Source organism: Strigops habroptila, chromosome 5 (genome assembly GCF_004027225.2).
Source record: "Strigops habroptila isolate Jane chromosome 5, bStrHab1.2.pri, whole genome shotgun sequence".
NCBI classification, from domain to species: Eukaryota; Metazoa; Chordata; class Aves; order Psittaciformes; family Psittacidae; genus Strigops; species Strigops habroptila.
In genome coordinates, this window is record NC_044281.2 from 12,777,699 (window position 1) to 12,792,355 (window position 14,657).

At 43.3% G+C, this 14,657-nt stretch overlaps 2 protein-coding genes across 4 annotated transcripts in view; one reads left to right on the forward strand and one right to left on the reverse strand.

Annotated features, from left to right (window-relative positions):
* CDK15 (cyclin dependent kinase 15) overlaps nt 1–4,736 on the forward strand; it is a 35,418-nt gene extending 30,682 nt beyond the window's left edge. Inside the window, exon 12 of the mRNA XM_030486705.1 lies at nt 4,272–4,736. Within this exon, the coding sequence (XP_030342565.1) occupies nt 4,272–4,381 (110 nt within the window). The 3' untranslated portion in view covers nt 4,382–4,736. The remainder of the gene's footprint in view (nt 1–4,271) is intronic.
* ALS2 (alsin Rho guanine nucleotide exchange factor ALS2) overlaps nt 1–14,657 on the reverse strand; it is a 199,469-nt gene that overhangs the window by 73,340 nt on the left and 111,472 nt on the right. The window contains exons 3-5 of one of the 3 annotated variants that reach the window (XM_030486699.1): nt 9,714–9,844; nt 7,499–7,600; nt 6,075–6,250 (exon numbers count right to left, since the gene is read on the reverse strand). The gene's annotated coding sequence lies outside the window, so the exon portion shown is untranslated. Of the gene's footprint in view, nt 1–6,074; nt 6,251–7,498; nt 7,602–9,713; nt 9,845–14,657 lie in introns of those variants that run through there. The other 2 variants (XM_030486698.1, XM_030486701.1) reach the window with 2 other exon arrangements.

The following is a 14,657-nucleotide window of genomic DNA, read 5'->3' on the forward strand; positions in this document are numbered from 1 at the left end:
TTATACATATAGGGTTTTTTCCATGCAGAGTTTAAATTATGCCTGATAAAAGGAGTTTCGTGGATGTTTCAGTTCTTTCAAACCCTCCTGGCTTCCTCCCAATTAAATGAGGTTTGTCAAAGCCACAGGGCTCTGCTGCTGCCGGAGAGGCGGACAAGCACTTCCCGCAGTGACATCTCCAATCCCCAAGGGAGAAGATGAAAGTGTCAGTGCCAAGAGAGAGAGAGAGTGTGTGGAAAAAAACAGGTACAGAGACAGACAGTGTGAGAGAAAGGGAGAGAGTGAGGAGAAATAGAAGGAATGAGAAAGCAGATTGGCATAATGTGTCAATCTCTCCAACATGCTGGCAGAGAGGGGATAGATTAATTTCACCTGGGTTTATGCACCATCCCACATTTATTATCCCCCACACTGCGGCAAGAAGTACCTTGTGGACAGGAAACTGCATGGCGTTATCATAGCAACCAATGTGTTGGGAGCAGAATCAAAGTGCACGGGGCTGAAAAAAAGTACAGTATGATCATGCAAGACCATATTAATGAGTGACTCATTAAGCCTGTAAAAATTAGGCAATTCTGCACAATTCCCCATGTAGCCATCCCTATTGCCATAATCGTGTAAGACATTGGTTCTCTTCTGTCACTTTGGCATCACGCTATTTTGGAATTACACTGTATCATTTTAAAATTCTCGTTGCTATGATAACACAGTGCAGATTTTATATATATTCTGGTCCCACTTTGTTCTGGAGGATGCTGGCTATTCATCCCCATCCTCTGAAGGAGAAAGTTAATGCAGAAGGGCAAAGAATGAGCGGGAGATGAAAGGTGAAAGGAGTAGGGGTTGATCCCAAGGTGCGTGAGAGAGTAAGAAGGAAGCAAACTTGGGAAAAATAAAAGGTTCCCATAAGAAATTATTTTCTATTTTTATGAAATAATTTTATCCATAACTGTTCTTTTTATAAGTTGCTATGACAAGCAGGACGCTGGGGGATGTTTTTTAAAGGTCTATTCCTAGGGAAAAAAATAATTGAAGAAATCAATGTTTCAATAAGTACCCCTCCAAATGTCGTGTTTCTGATTACTGAGGGGAATGCCAATGGATAGAGGCTGGGTGCTGCCCCTGGGAAGGACGAGAGGGAGCACAAGGCTCTTTGCTTCCCAGTGGCCAGCTCCTGCAGAGGGGAACAGTTTGCTGTTGCTTATGCTCATCTGGATGCTAAAGTGCTAAAAACAAAAGAATAGCCCACGCTGTAAGAGAGGAAGACTCTCTGTGTCCTGAGTGGGGCTGGTCCGCAGAGGGGCCTCTCTTAAAGCTGCTCGCTCCTGTGCCTCTCGCGCCAGAAGAGGCTGCTAAGGCCCAGGTTATAACCCCACTCACCATTTTGGTGGCCTTAATTCTGCACGTGCCACCATTACCTCTGGATATAGCAACAGAGGAGAGGAGCAGGGGAATCTCGAGCTTCCTTCCACTGTGGCTAGTAGCCTGAGGGGTGGCAGTGATGACCTTTCATAAAACTGGAGCATTTGCTGTATTTTTTCTGGCCTAAGCCAATCCTGAGACAATTATCTTTGTGTAGTGCAGCCCTGCACTACAACAGCTCTGATAAAACTTCAGCCTAACCCTTTGCCACCTGCTAAAGCAGAATGTTTTCTGTCCAATTAATCACTCCTGGAAGAAAGACGAGATCCTTGAATCAAGAAAGCATAAGCTGTGCTCTCAACTTGGTGTCAGTCCTGAAGTGCAAAGGGCCTTCTGAGAAGGTATCTCACTGCTGTCAGACAGGTCAGACACAGTAACAATTGCAGCTTATTATTGTTACTTATAGATTTGGTTTATTCTCCCTCTCTTTTGCCCACGAATGCTTCAGACTAGACTCATAAGCAGGGAGGGTGAGCAGTGGGATTTGGGGTTAGCACCAGTGCGCTTCCAAGAAAACATACTGCAAGAGCTCTGACCAAACAACTCAGGCACATTAGCCAGGGAGGTCTGAGCTGGCTCCTCAGATCCTAACCCCACTGGACCGATGTCCAGGCTCAGGACAGACCTTTCTCACAGTTCAGGAGACATTTGACTCTGGGCATACTATTGACTTAGCAGCTAGTCATCAAGACCAACTCGTGCTCTGTGAGGAGGATTGATTGTTGCACGGGTGTGATCCCGGCTTTGACTAGGAGGGACTTGCTGCTCTTTTTGGGTATGGTTGGTCTCTGATCGTTACCTGCTCCCAGCAATTCAAAACCAGTGTGCCAGGTGGTGATGACACTGTACCATTTCTCCTGAAACAGCCCGCTACTCAGCTTTTCTGAGGCAGGAGGAGGGAGGCTTGGTGCTGTCATTTTCATGCCTGTTGCATCTAAACTAATGCAAAGCAAGCATAAGCAATGAGGAGGTTAAGGCTGTAAGCCATTGCTTTCTAAAAATCCTATTACTGTTAGAATTAGCCAGCGCTGGTAGGTGTTATGACAGGGCACATATAAAATAGAGCTGACTTTCATGGACATCTTGCTTGGGTTGGCTGGTTTTCTTAGGTTTTTTTATATAGCTAACAGGTTTATATAGTAGCTTAAATAATTTTACCTCTGTGCTTTGCCACCTCTGTATACAGCAAATGGATATCCTTCACTATATCAGATAGTGTATATCAGATACGGACACCTAGGAAGTTCCCACCAGATGTATGAATCTGTGTCTTAATAAGGGAATAAACCACCAAATAAGTTGGTGTTGAACAGCAAATCAGCTGTCACTCCTGACCCAGCAGCAGTCTTTTCTGTGACGTGATAAAGCAAATCTTCACTTAACTCAGGAAAAACACCCTGCACTTCACCTGGCCTGATCTCCACAGTGGTGGAAGGTCTGCTTGAGTAAGTACTGACAGGGCACTGAGGTTTTGTATTCTGTCATTAAGCCACCACCCTGGGAAAGAGCCATTGCAACATCACAGCAGATGCGTGCCAAGGGCACAGGCCTCTGGAGATGTTGCCCTGGTTAAGTTCTTCCCTGGGCACTGGCCTGGAGCAGACCATGATGGGCCCTGTATAGAAGCACAGGGTGAAAGGGAAGATGGGAAAAGAAGGAAGGTTTCCTTTGCTCACTACCCAGTTCATGCTCTTGCAAAAGCACAACTGGCGCAAAGTTCGGCCCACATGACTTGTGAAAACAAAGTCCTACAGACATGGATCAAATGCTCTGACTCCCATTGATCTCAGGCCAGAGAATCTCTATAAAGGTCTTATTGTTCAGGGAGATGAACTGCTGTTGGGGAGGAGTGGTGTTAATACCCTCATGGAGGCAGATGCTATTGCATCAGAGGTTAGCAGATGTTTTTCTGTATTTTGTCTAATTGCAAGTTATATCTGAGGTTTCTATAACTTCCATTTTCCCTTTAACACTCTTCAATGCTAATCTGAGAAGATTTAGTTGTCTTGTTTGCTGTGAAAGACATCCAGACTGGAACTCTCATGTAGCTGTTTCCCATCCTCAGGTGCACTTCTGCCTTCACCCAGTTATCAGCAGAAAAGAGCAAATGGGAATGTAGTGATCAGATTTCTAAGGCACAAAAGTTAAAGCTAAGTTTGAGATTGTGACAGCAAGCAACCATGAGCCTAGGAACTCAATTAGCCTGAAAGACAACTATCTCATTATCTTTCCTAAAATGATATAAATACATAAGAATATAAAAATTTAAAATAAACTCTCTATTGACTGTCTAGATGACTGAATTTCACTGCTCAATTTCTTTAAACACCCACTTTAGTATTTATTTATTCTAAGCGTGAAGCAGCTACGATAATTAGACTGTCAGATTTGGTAAGTTAATGAGGAGTCACTGGAGTGGAAGGTTTTGCATTTGTGAGATTGCTGAAGGAGAGAAGCTCCGTGCCTTCGCTCTATCTCTTTTTTCTTTCTCTTTTTTTCCCCCTCTGCTGGGTGGGAAGGAGAGAGCTTGGCAGTGTGTAGATCCATTTGAATCCTTTTGATTAGCGGGTTGCATTCCTACCACTGTTCTACCAAACACTATTTTGCTGGTTGCTCCAAGAAAAAGGAAAAGGAAAAAAAAAAACCTCCACATAGATGAGATTTCTAGAGAAGGGTGCCTAGATTAAAGAAATCGTTTCCCAAAACAATCAGAAGGAACGGAGCTGTGAGAAATAGGATCCTGAATGAGTTTATATTGTAGCTAATGTCACAGAAGATCATTAGGAAAGTAGCACAGTGAAGGAAAAGGACCATTTTGCAGCTTTCTCTTTATCCTGCTTTTTCCACAGGACAATCAGTGCTCACAGTTCCAGAAGTGAGACTGCAACCTGAAATGTGTGACCTCTTTGTTTCTTACCGAAAAGGCCATCTCTCACAAGGTTCAAGCAAGTTTTGGTAGAAGCAAAGATGATTAACTAACTCTTGGGTAAGCACGTAGTTGCCACTGCCAAAGCTGCTGCCATCATCCTTAGCACATGAATTCCTTTGTGTACTGAAGGTGGGAAAACAGAACTGATACCCAGGGCTGGATGACCACATCCCAGGCTGAAGACAAAGTGGGAAACCTCACATTCAGAGAGAAGAGATCAGCAAGCCAATAGCCCACAATGCTTGGTGGTATCATGGGAGGTTTGGGTTTGTTTCATCATATTCCCAAGACTCAGATGGATGCCTCCTCTGATGCCTCCCCAGTCAAAATATTGCTTCATTTCTCCATTGCTTAAACTGACCAAATTGTTTTGTTTGCCTTTGTCCTTGTCTATTGAGTTCACATTTTATAGCTTGCTTGTTTTGATTTCACACACAGTGGAACCTGAGCAGAGCTAGCCAAAATCTCCTTAGCTCATAACATCCTTGGTTTTAATTAATCATCATTTTAATATGACATACCTCAAAACAATGCTTCAGCATCATATTTTTCATCTCCTGTTACAGAAAGACCAAAAGATCGCTTAAAATCATTATTATTGAAAGAAATTACTGGAAAATACCCTTTTGTTATATCCTGTGTCTTTGTTTACTTTGTGCATTTGTTAACAGCATGTGTCCAGTCAGTGTCACTGCCTGGGTCTGTGCTTGCAGGGCAGACCTGGAAACTGATCTTGAGGCCAAATGAGTTTGACTATCCAATTTTCTGTCAAGGCAAGAGGCAACCTAGCTGTGCTAACAGGGCAAACCTCAGCTACCTGTCCGTGCTTTCAGACGCATGCAGATTTACCTGCTACAGGATCAGGTCCCAGCAGGCAGTGCCTGGTCTCACAGCCTCTCTCTGCCCCATCTGCCCTCATCACGTAGACAACAGCAGGCAGATAGGACAGCCTCCAGTCCTTTCAAGAAGGACCTAACACTGCCAGCCCTGTGACCAGATTGGGTTTTGGAGGCAGCCTGAATACATTCCCTGCTCACCTGCTCAGCTAAGTGCAGACAGGGCAGCTGTTCCCTCTCTGTGATCACAGAGGAAATAATCCTCCCCAAAAAGCTGGTTGTCAGTTCCACTAAGGCTTCTGGGACAACTCAGTCGATGAGGGTACTCATTCTTCACTTCAGTGAATTTGTATTTGACCAGTTTTAACTGGTTTTGAGAGTATTTCACTAATACATAAGTTAAAATAGTGAAAGCATGAAAAGAGTTGGAGATACTCTTTAACATTTTCTTTTTTTTTTAATATTAACTTGGCCTTAAAGTGATTTTGTCCCTTTTTTATGCTGCTTTAAAAATGTACTAAACAAGCTTAAATGTCAACTCAAGTTTTCTTCTGCACTTCATTACAGGAAAACATTCTATAAGTGATGGTGTTCATGTTATTAATTCTTTTCCTAAAAAAGACATCTGGATTCAGACATGCAAGCACGGTTACAAATGAAACAGGAATTTTTTTGTCATTTTAATAGGCTACCAATGGAAAGCAGGGGGTTCTATATGCTTTTTCAAATCTAATCAGAGGTAGATAGGCATCTAAAGCACAACAGCCTCATGCTGGCACATGAGGGAATGGAATTTCCTGGGAACATAATGAAACTGGCCAGCCTGCCTTCATTGGCCAACCTGAGTTAAGTTACAAAAATAGACAAAACCAAAAAACTAAACATACCAGGCTCCATCAGGAATCCATGGGCCCTGAGCAACACAGTAAGGAACAAACCATTGTCACAGTCTTCTTGTTCTCCTTCTGGTTTCAGGAAGGAAGGAGAGTACCAAGTGTCTATCCAGGTGACATACACTCCATGCCAACACTCAATCCATTTCTATGCTATTCCACCTCTTTACCTGTTGAGGAGGAACATACGGATCGTTGGAATCTGCGTCCATTCTCATGCTGCCTTTCAAAATGCAGATAAATAATGCAGTGTTTCTTATATGTATGTGCTACTGTACTGGCCAAGTATAGATGAATCTACAGAAAGATTAGAGCTTGTTTAAACTGTTAACAAGCAAAGTAACTGAAGGCACTAGCCCTGCAGAATATTTGTAATCAGGATTTATTTTTCCTTTTGATTTAGGACTTAGGCCATGGATTTTTATCCTAAAAAAATTCTGTTACAACAGGGGCAGATTCTAGCCTCCTTGCAGCAAGGATCTTTCTTTGAAATAATTCTTAATATTGACAAAACGAAGCAAAACCTTTGAGAGTACAAAAAAAAAAAGGACAGAGTTTGCTCAGGGAGAAGGGAGTGCTTTTTAAAATCACCTTTCAGTAGAAGAGAATTAAATTGTGCAGATGTCCTGCCTTTTGTTTTTCAGAAAGCAATGTCAGAAAGATTGACTTGGCAACGAAGATGTAACAGCACAGCCTGGACACTAGACTTGCAGAATAAACTCAATGATGTGACACTTAATAGAGAGATCCCTGGTCCAGAAGATCGATGTATAAACAGGACAGATGGGGACTGACAATTGAAAGAATGTAGAGGCTGATCCAAGGCTTACAGAGACCTGTCATTCCTGGGGTTTGCCTACAATCTCCTCCAACAAAAGAGCTCCTGAGGGAAGGAGGGGATTAGTCAAAAGTTGAGTGAAGTCTCCAGGGAAGATGGTTTCTTGGATAAAGTTGTCAACAAAGGAATTGTTGAAGACTATTTGTTATAATTTCCTAGAGGGAGCTTCTGCCATTACTAACAGGATTACCAGCATACTGGTTCCACACCAGCAGAGCATTAGACATGTGCATTGCAGACTGGTTGCTTAGAGCTGAATTCAGGGATCTTCTTATACTGGGTCCCAAATGTGTGCAGGTGTTGATGAGCAGAGGGGAGATGGCAAAGAATTAAGATGCAGCCAAACACAGGCCATTTTTTGTCCAGCTGTTGCAGAAAGTCCTGGCTCATTAATGAGTTACCAGGGTGTTTTTCTCTTCTTGATCTCAGGTCTGTTGAGGGACTATGAGAAGGAAAGCTAATCTGAGGTGAGTGCTGATCAGGATACATGGGGAAATCAGAGCGCTCTTTCCCAACTACAGTTACTGTGAAATTTCTTATAGCATTCTTCCTGGAGGAATTAGGAAAGCAAGCAACTTACTGTGTTCAAGTGCTAGTCGGCTTGGTTTCAGTTATCTGGGATACTTCTTCTGAGCTCTGGGACATCAGAAACCAGAAGCCTTGGTGTAACCTCACAGCAGATCTGTGAAGAAGAGGAAGGCAAAGATAAATCATTAAGGTGCAGGCATGCAAACTTTCTTGAATACTTTCTATTCATCTGAGTAGTGTCACTGGCATGACTGGGAGAACTTCTCTGAGCAAGAATTATGCAGAGCATTGAGGCACTGGAACAAAACCAGTCATGGAGCTATGGGGAAACACCAGGGAAATAGGTGGCAGCCATAGGAAGAGCTGGAAGGTGTCATTTCAGTGTAAGGGAGCTACATCTCCAGCCCCACCCCAGTTCATTGTTAACCAAACACTACAGACCTGGGCACACTGTTTGTGTTCTCCTTTGCCCTTGCTGTAGACATAATTGCAGGAACGTATCGATTAGCTACATAAAAGAGCACATAGACTATCTGCAGGCACTGCTCAGTTAAGAGAACAAGAGGTATTCCTTATATTATGTGACAGTCCTTAAACTTCTCTGCCTTGATGAGAAGGAAAGCTATGTCCCCAAGCCTTTCCACCTCTAGATTGCATGGACCCAGATCTCCCAAACAGCCACTGTCAAAGTGAGTGTGAATGCCTAACCTCCCTTTGCAATACTGAACAAAAATTTGTCCCAATATTAGGACCTTCTGGCTTTAATTTGCTCTACAGTGAATCTGGAATAATATTACAATGACCTCACAGCAGTCTAAGCAAGATCAGGCCAGAATATCCTATAGAGTTCTACTTAGGCATGTGTCTCTGTCAGCTTCCCATATGCAGGTTTATTTGTGGAGAGAAGGGCATTTGGAACCTTTTTAAAATAAAACCAGTAATTCTTAAGCACACTGGCACTGGCTGTTGCATTGCAAAAGATTCTAAGAACTGGTACAATTAAGAAGCTTTTCTAAAGGGGCTGGCTGCCTGCGTAGGTAGAAGATAGCTCTCCATTTCTGAGTTATGCTGCATTGTCATATGCATGTTCAGAAAGGCTGTAAATGATGCCCAAGTTGGGATGGGGTGTTCTGCATTCCTTTGGCACTCTTGGATATGGCTGGGCTACGAGCAGTGAAGAAGCAGAATCTCTAATGCCTGCCATGGCCTGGATGTCTGCTCCTAATTGAGAGCCACTAAATGCTTGAGATATGTAAATTGAAAGGATTAGTTATGCATGGGCAGTGAGGGATCTAATGATGAATCACTTTCCCCATGATGTCTATCCAGAGCATCAGTTATAAATGTCTTCTGTCCTGGAGCAGCAGAGAGAATGGCTTTGCTCTTTTACATAGCTGCTACCCCATAGTGGCCAAAATTCTTACACTAAATTGCGAAAGAGTCAAATGATATATTCTAGCTGTGTTACATGGAGGGGCAGAAAGCCAGGAAGACCCCGGCAAAAGGATGTGCTGCAACCCAACACTCTTCTGTTCATTAAATCAACACCGGAGGCTCAATGCCTTAAATATGCCAGATCGGAGAGAGAAATTGCCCCAGAATCACTCCTCTCCCAAGCTAACAGGAGCACTATTCACACCAGGAGTTCTAATCTCAGTACATTTTCCATCCCATGGCCTGCACAATCTCAGGGGCAACAAATGGACGTAGTGTTGTAATGAGTGAAGAAGACCAGGTAAAAAGAAACATCTGAATTCATGTACCAAGTTTGTGCCACTCAAAAAGGTGGTCCTGCTTCCCTCATTTCCCTCCGTGCTTCGAACTTCACAGTCTTTCCCTCTTGCTCTCTGGCACTTTTCTAAGCCCTTGATGAACTGATTTAACTCACTAAACAGGTAGAAAGCTGTTAATTCTTTTGCTGAGTTAGCTTTTCATTGCTTTAGTGAGCTGAATCAGACTATGAAGGGGTCAGAGAAGTATCAGACTTCATGCATGGCTGAATGTGGAGTGGGAAAGGAGGAGCAGGAAAAAGCCATGATGTTCAGACTCCTTTATCTCCAGCCTGCTCACATGTAGTTCATGTGGGTGGTCATCCCCTGTCACATCCGGATGTTTGACGTTCTGTTTTGAGGTAATAACTGAATGGGTGCTGGCAAGTAAGTGCTCAGTACTGCTGTTGTGTAAGTGGGCCCATTGCAAATTGCGGTGTTTGCTGTTGAAGACCTCACAAAAAATCCCAGACATTGGCAAAGAGATGCAGGACTGACCTTTCCTTTTTTCCAGAAAACTTTCTCTTGGCAGAGGTAGTATGCGCTGGTAAAGCAGGTGAGAGTTTATGAAGTGCATGTAAATGGAGATCATTGTGCTGGAGGGTCATCAAACTGTTTCTTCTCACCACCTAATAAAAAATTAAAAACAAATCTGAGATTTTGGAGAAATCCTTTAACATCCCCTTTTATGTAAAGAGAGTTTAACAGCAGACTTAAATATTTGCTGTAAAAACACCTTGAAGTAAATGAAATAACCTCTTTACCAGGCCAAGATTCTGGTTTACTTCAGCCCAGACCAACTTTGTCGGCCAAATCACATATCCCCATGAAAAAAAAAGAGGGCTTTAATACTTGCAAACCATGTCTGTAACGGCGCAAGTGGTCAATGCTCTTTAAAGGATGGTGTGGGGGGGGGGAAGCGCCAGGAAAATCCCCCTCACAAGCTAGACCTGCATTTGGGGAGCTCAGATGAAAGCCCTGATGTGGGTCATGTGATAGGTGTCACTTCAGTAATGATATTGGGGCAGAGATAAAAGCCCCCGCCGGTGGGTCACGTGGCAGCGCTTCATTACCGGCACAGCAGGTGGGCCCCCAGCCTCAATGCCTTTATTTTGGGTTTGGGGTTTTTGGGGGTTTTTTTATTATTTTTTAATTTATTTTTTTTTTATTCTGTGATAATGAGAAAATGTTTAAACTTCCATCCCTGTGTTTAAACACTTCTTCATGCTGACAGCAGCGGGAGATCCCTTGATCAGCTGTCAGACGGGAAAGTGCAATTTTTCTGGAAAGTAAACAGCGTGTTTGCTGCTTGGAAATCATTTTCTGTTTGTTGGGACCGCGAGTCGTGGCGTGATGGAGCCATGTCACAGCATCTGACAGCCGGGGAGTGGGGAATAGAAAACAGGCTGAGAAATGGGGTTTAGGATCTGCCACCGATAACAGGAGCTTCAAATTTTTGACACTTTGCTATTGTTATCGTAGGGAAAAAACCCCCACCACTTATGGATTGCTTATGAAACAGCAGCTCAGTGTCGGTGTGGATACATGGGACCTTCTAAAAGAACCTCCTGCATTCTAATAAACTTTCCTAGGAGGAAACCAAAAGGGACACACAAAGGAACTGGGTAGGTGTGGAGGCACGTGGGGTGAAGGTGGCCAGATCTCATTCCTGGTTAGCAAGAAAAAATAAAGTCTCCTTATGATTATATTAGAAAACATTTCATGGCTCTGATATGACATAGGCGTGGAGAACCCGCTGGGAGTTTCAGGTGAGATGAGGAAGGCAAATGTGTTTACAGGGTCATGTGAGAGCTCAACCCCATGGCGGGGAGGGCAGGGCCTGGCTGAAATCAGAGCTGTTAGGCTCTCCTTTGGAAGCACCCTGGAACCCAGCTAAGTTCACTTTAAATGCTAACCACAGTTTTTTCTTTTCCTATTAGGCAAATACCTTCTCAAAGTCAATTCCCATAGAGAACAAGAGATACAGATATAATGCACATAATTTTAATTAAAATTAAGGTTTGAATGTGCATATGCAGAGGCATACACAGCATTTTTTCTATGCAGACACAGACAACATCTTATATGCAGAATCAACAAATCAACCTGATTTCAACACTGGGAAAGTTAATTACTCAGAGCAGGGCTTGGATCGTGTATTAAATATTTGCAGCAATTATGTTACATGGAGTCCTTGGTAGTCTCCCAACAAATGCCTTCCTCTGCTGGCTGCACTGCAGCCTTCTCCCTCTTCCTAAAGATCCCCATTAAAAGCTTCCTGCCTATTACGCTTCATGAAGTCTTGACTCATTAAAAGTGACGTTTTGATGCCCAGTTGGTAACTCACTTGCACCAGCAAGGCCCTAGAGCTGGGGCTTTCGTTTCAGGCCTCCACTCTGAGCAAGACCAGGCTCTGGGGAGGCAGCTGCTGCCCTCCCACCCCGCAATCGGGGCAGGGCCCAACCATCAGCAAAAATGATCCCAAGAAAAAAGATCAGATCAGAATCTGGCCCTTTGTTAGCAGTCATTAAAAAACATTGCACTTTTAATAGGAGCTTATTCAATTAGCAGACTAACAGGCTCCATCAGATAAGCTGGGGATTTCCCTGGGAATCTGAGTCACATACTGCTGAAGCGGCTCTGCACCCTGTTGTTAACCCTCTCCGCGCACAACCAGAATGAAGGGGCCAAATCCCAGGAAAAGGTTTATTTCTGGATTCCTGGGGAAAAGGACAAGCCCTCCACTGCTGCCCCAGAGGTGCCAATGCTGAGTGTAAGTCACACATAGTGGAAGAACCCAGGAGGATCATGGCACCAAACTGTAGCTGCTGCAGACAGGAGACTTGCCTGATCTCCGATAAACACGCTGACATTTGGCAGCCTGACAGCTTCACAGTCCTGTAAGAGGCTTCCTAATTAGAACCTGGGTGAGAAATAATCTACAACTGGAAGTTTGTCTCTAGCTTCCTTGCTGTACTTTTTTCCCCCTCCCTTTTTGTGCTTTTTCTCCCTTTTCAGTGTTTTCTCTCACACATTCTCAATACATCCCCTCCCCACAGACGGAAGCTGTTTGAAACACCGAATAGGAGGAAGGGTCATTTTGGCCTCTCCTCTTAGCTCAGAACAGCTCCCAGCAAAAGCACCACTCTAGCATTCCAGCACTGCCCTTGAAGGAGAGGGGAGATAAGGCAGGGGAAAGGACAGTACATGGTGAAGTTTATAACGAGGCTAAGTACAACTGGTCTGGAAGAAAACCAAACCAGTCCCACTCATTCCTAGTCAAACAAGTAGGGCAAAACTAGCGCTCCCAGCAGCAGGAGAATGGGAACTCTGGGTCTGCATCCAGCCCTGAGTGTTGCTTTGCTCTACAGCAAGCTGGCCTCAAACAGCACATCATGACATCCTGAGTCTTTTAGCTGGAGCTAAGACCTGAATTTAGCCTTGCCTTCAGGATGTACAGTAGCGTGATGCTGCTGTATCATAGCAAGACATTCATCCAGCTGGTTGTAGGAGGAAATATATTTTTTAGAGTTATGTACTGTTACAAAAGCTAAATCATATTCATAATTTACCCCATCACATGCCTGTTCTCTTAATAGTTCCAGAAAAGGTCTTCAAATTCAATAACCTCTGAATCTGAGATTATATCAACTAGCAACATCTGCTAAGACAAGTATAACTCTTCTACTGTGTTTATTTCCTAGAGGGTTATTTGTTGTTAGTGGGATTGATTGTTCTCTATTTAATATCCCAAAGTCTTTTTCCAGGGTAATGAGACAGGTCGAAAAGCTCTTCAAAGACAATAGCTGTTGTATACCCTTCAAAGACAATAGCCATTGTATACATTGCATATAGACACAAACATCAGAACCCACTTTATGTTAGAGGGTTGTTTCCCTTCACCGTCCTCTTTGGTGAATACCGTATTCCCTGGATAGCCAGCAGAAACAGGCAGAAACTTGGGATTCTCCAGTCTTGGCCATACATGACATTGGACAGCTCTGTATGTTACCATCACCAGCAGGATCCCAGATGATGACATGGGATCAATGCCTACAGATATTTGACCATTAGCTCTCCCCTAAGCAAAGAGATTTCATTCAAAAAATGCAGTTGAAGCTTTTTCTAGGACAAACATATTTATTGTTGAGATATACTGGAAGCTCTCCATCTAACATCTTCAGAGTTCAATATGAATCTTATGTGGGTCCTTGGGAAGCGCACTTTTTTGAAGTTTCACTTTGGAGGCTTCATTAAGATTGCTGGCTCCCAAGTGCTTCATGTGCTGCAGACATCTATGTATTGTGCAGCTATAAGAAAAAACTATGGACCTCTGTACTGGGAAGAACAACCCTGCACTGGGACTGGAAAGAACTGCAACATCATCCTCATCTGTACTGCCTGTACTGCTAAAATACTGAGGCTGAGAAAATTGTTTATTGAACTGATATTTCCAACAAACAGATGTCTGTGACGGAAGTAGAGCTGCTCCCTACGGTTCTAATATTAACAAATTCCCTGAATAGATTGTAGCTGTGTGTTTTCTACCATCTCTCTCTATAAAATGGAGTATGGATTAGTATGCGCTATTCATAGAGCCCAGCCCACCCACTTGCTTGGAGCACCCCTGACGCTGAGGGAGATGTAACTGCGCTCGTAGCCAGACACCACCTCCAGGGTCCATGTAGCATCATATAAAAAATCTGCCTTTCAGCACAGTAGAAACCTCACAAAAAATTAGAGGCTGTTCTGGACCTAAAATATGTGGCTCCATCCCTGCCCTGATTTTTTACATGATAAATGAGTATAGAGAAGAAGAAGGAGGAGAGCACAGGTGTGGGAAAGCTCTCCAGGAGGACTGACTGGAGAGAAGATGAGGCAGAGCTGGTTCTACATGATTCATTCCTTGGGACCAACCTTCCCTGTCACTTCAAAGTGGGCACAAAGGTCAGAAGAGCAGCATTTTGCACACACATGCGTGTTTGATATGAACCATTTTAAAATCCAGGTGAATCAGATGCCATGAACAGGAACTATACCACAGGAGAAAAGAAAAATCGTTGTTTCTTTTCAATTAAACTCCATTTTTTTCAGGGTTTAGAATTTCAGTCGTTTAAATCCATTTTAGACTAAGTCTTAGAAATAGAAGTTGACAGCCTGGAGGAATTAATTGTTTTATTATTTTATTTTAAGGGATTAACTCAAGTTGATAGATTTAGAGCATTTTTTAAGTTTGTTGGTTTCAGATGTTTAAAAAGAAATTTAAAATAAACAAACAAAATCCAGTTGAAAATTTGGCAAGGGCTGAATCCTTTGGGCAAAGTTTTCCCAGGAGAAGCACAGATCTCTGATAAGCAGCAGAGGAGATGCTGTATTTCACAGCTGCAATGCAGATCTGTGGCCTCTCCAGAGACTCCCATACACTAAATAGGGATTTCTTTA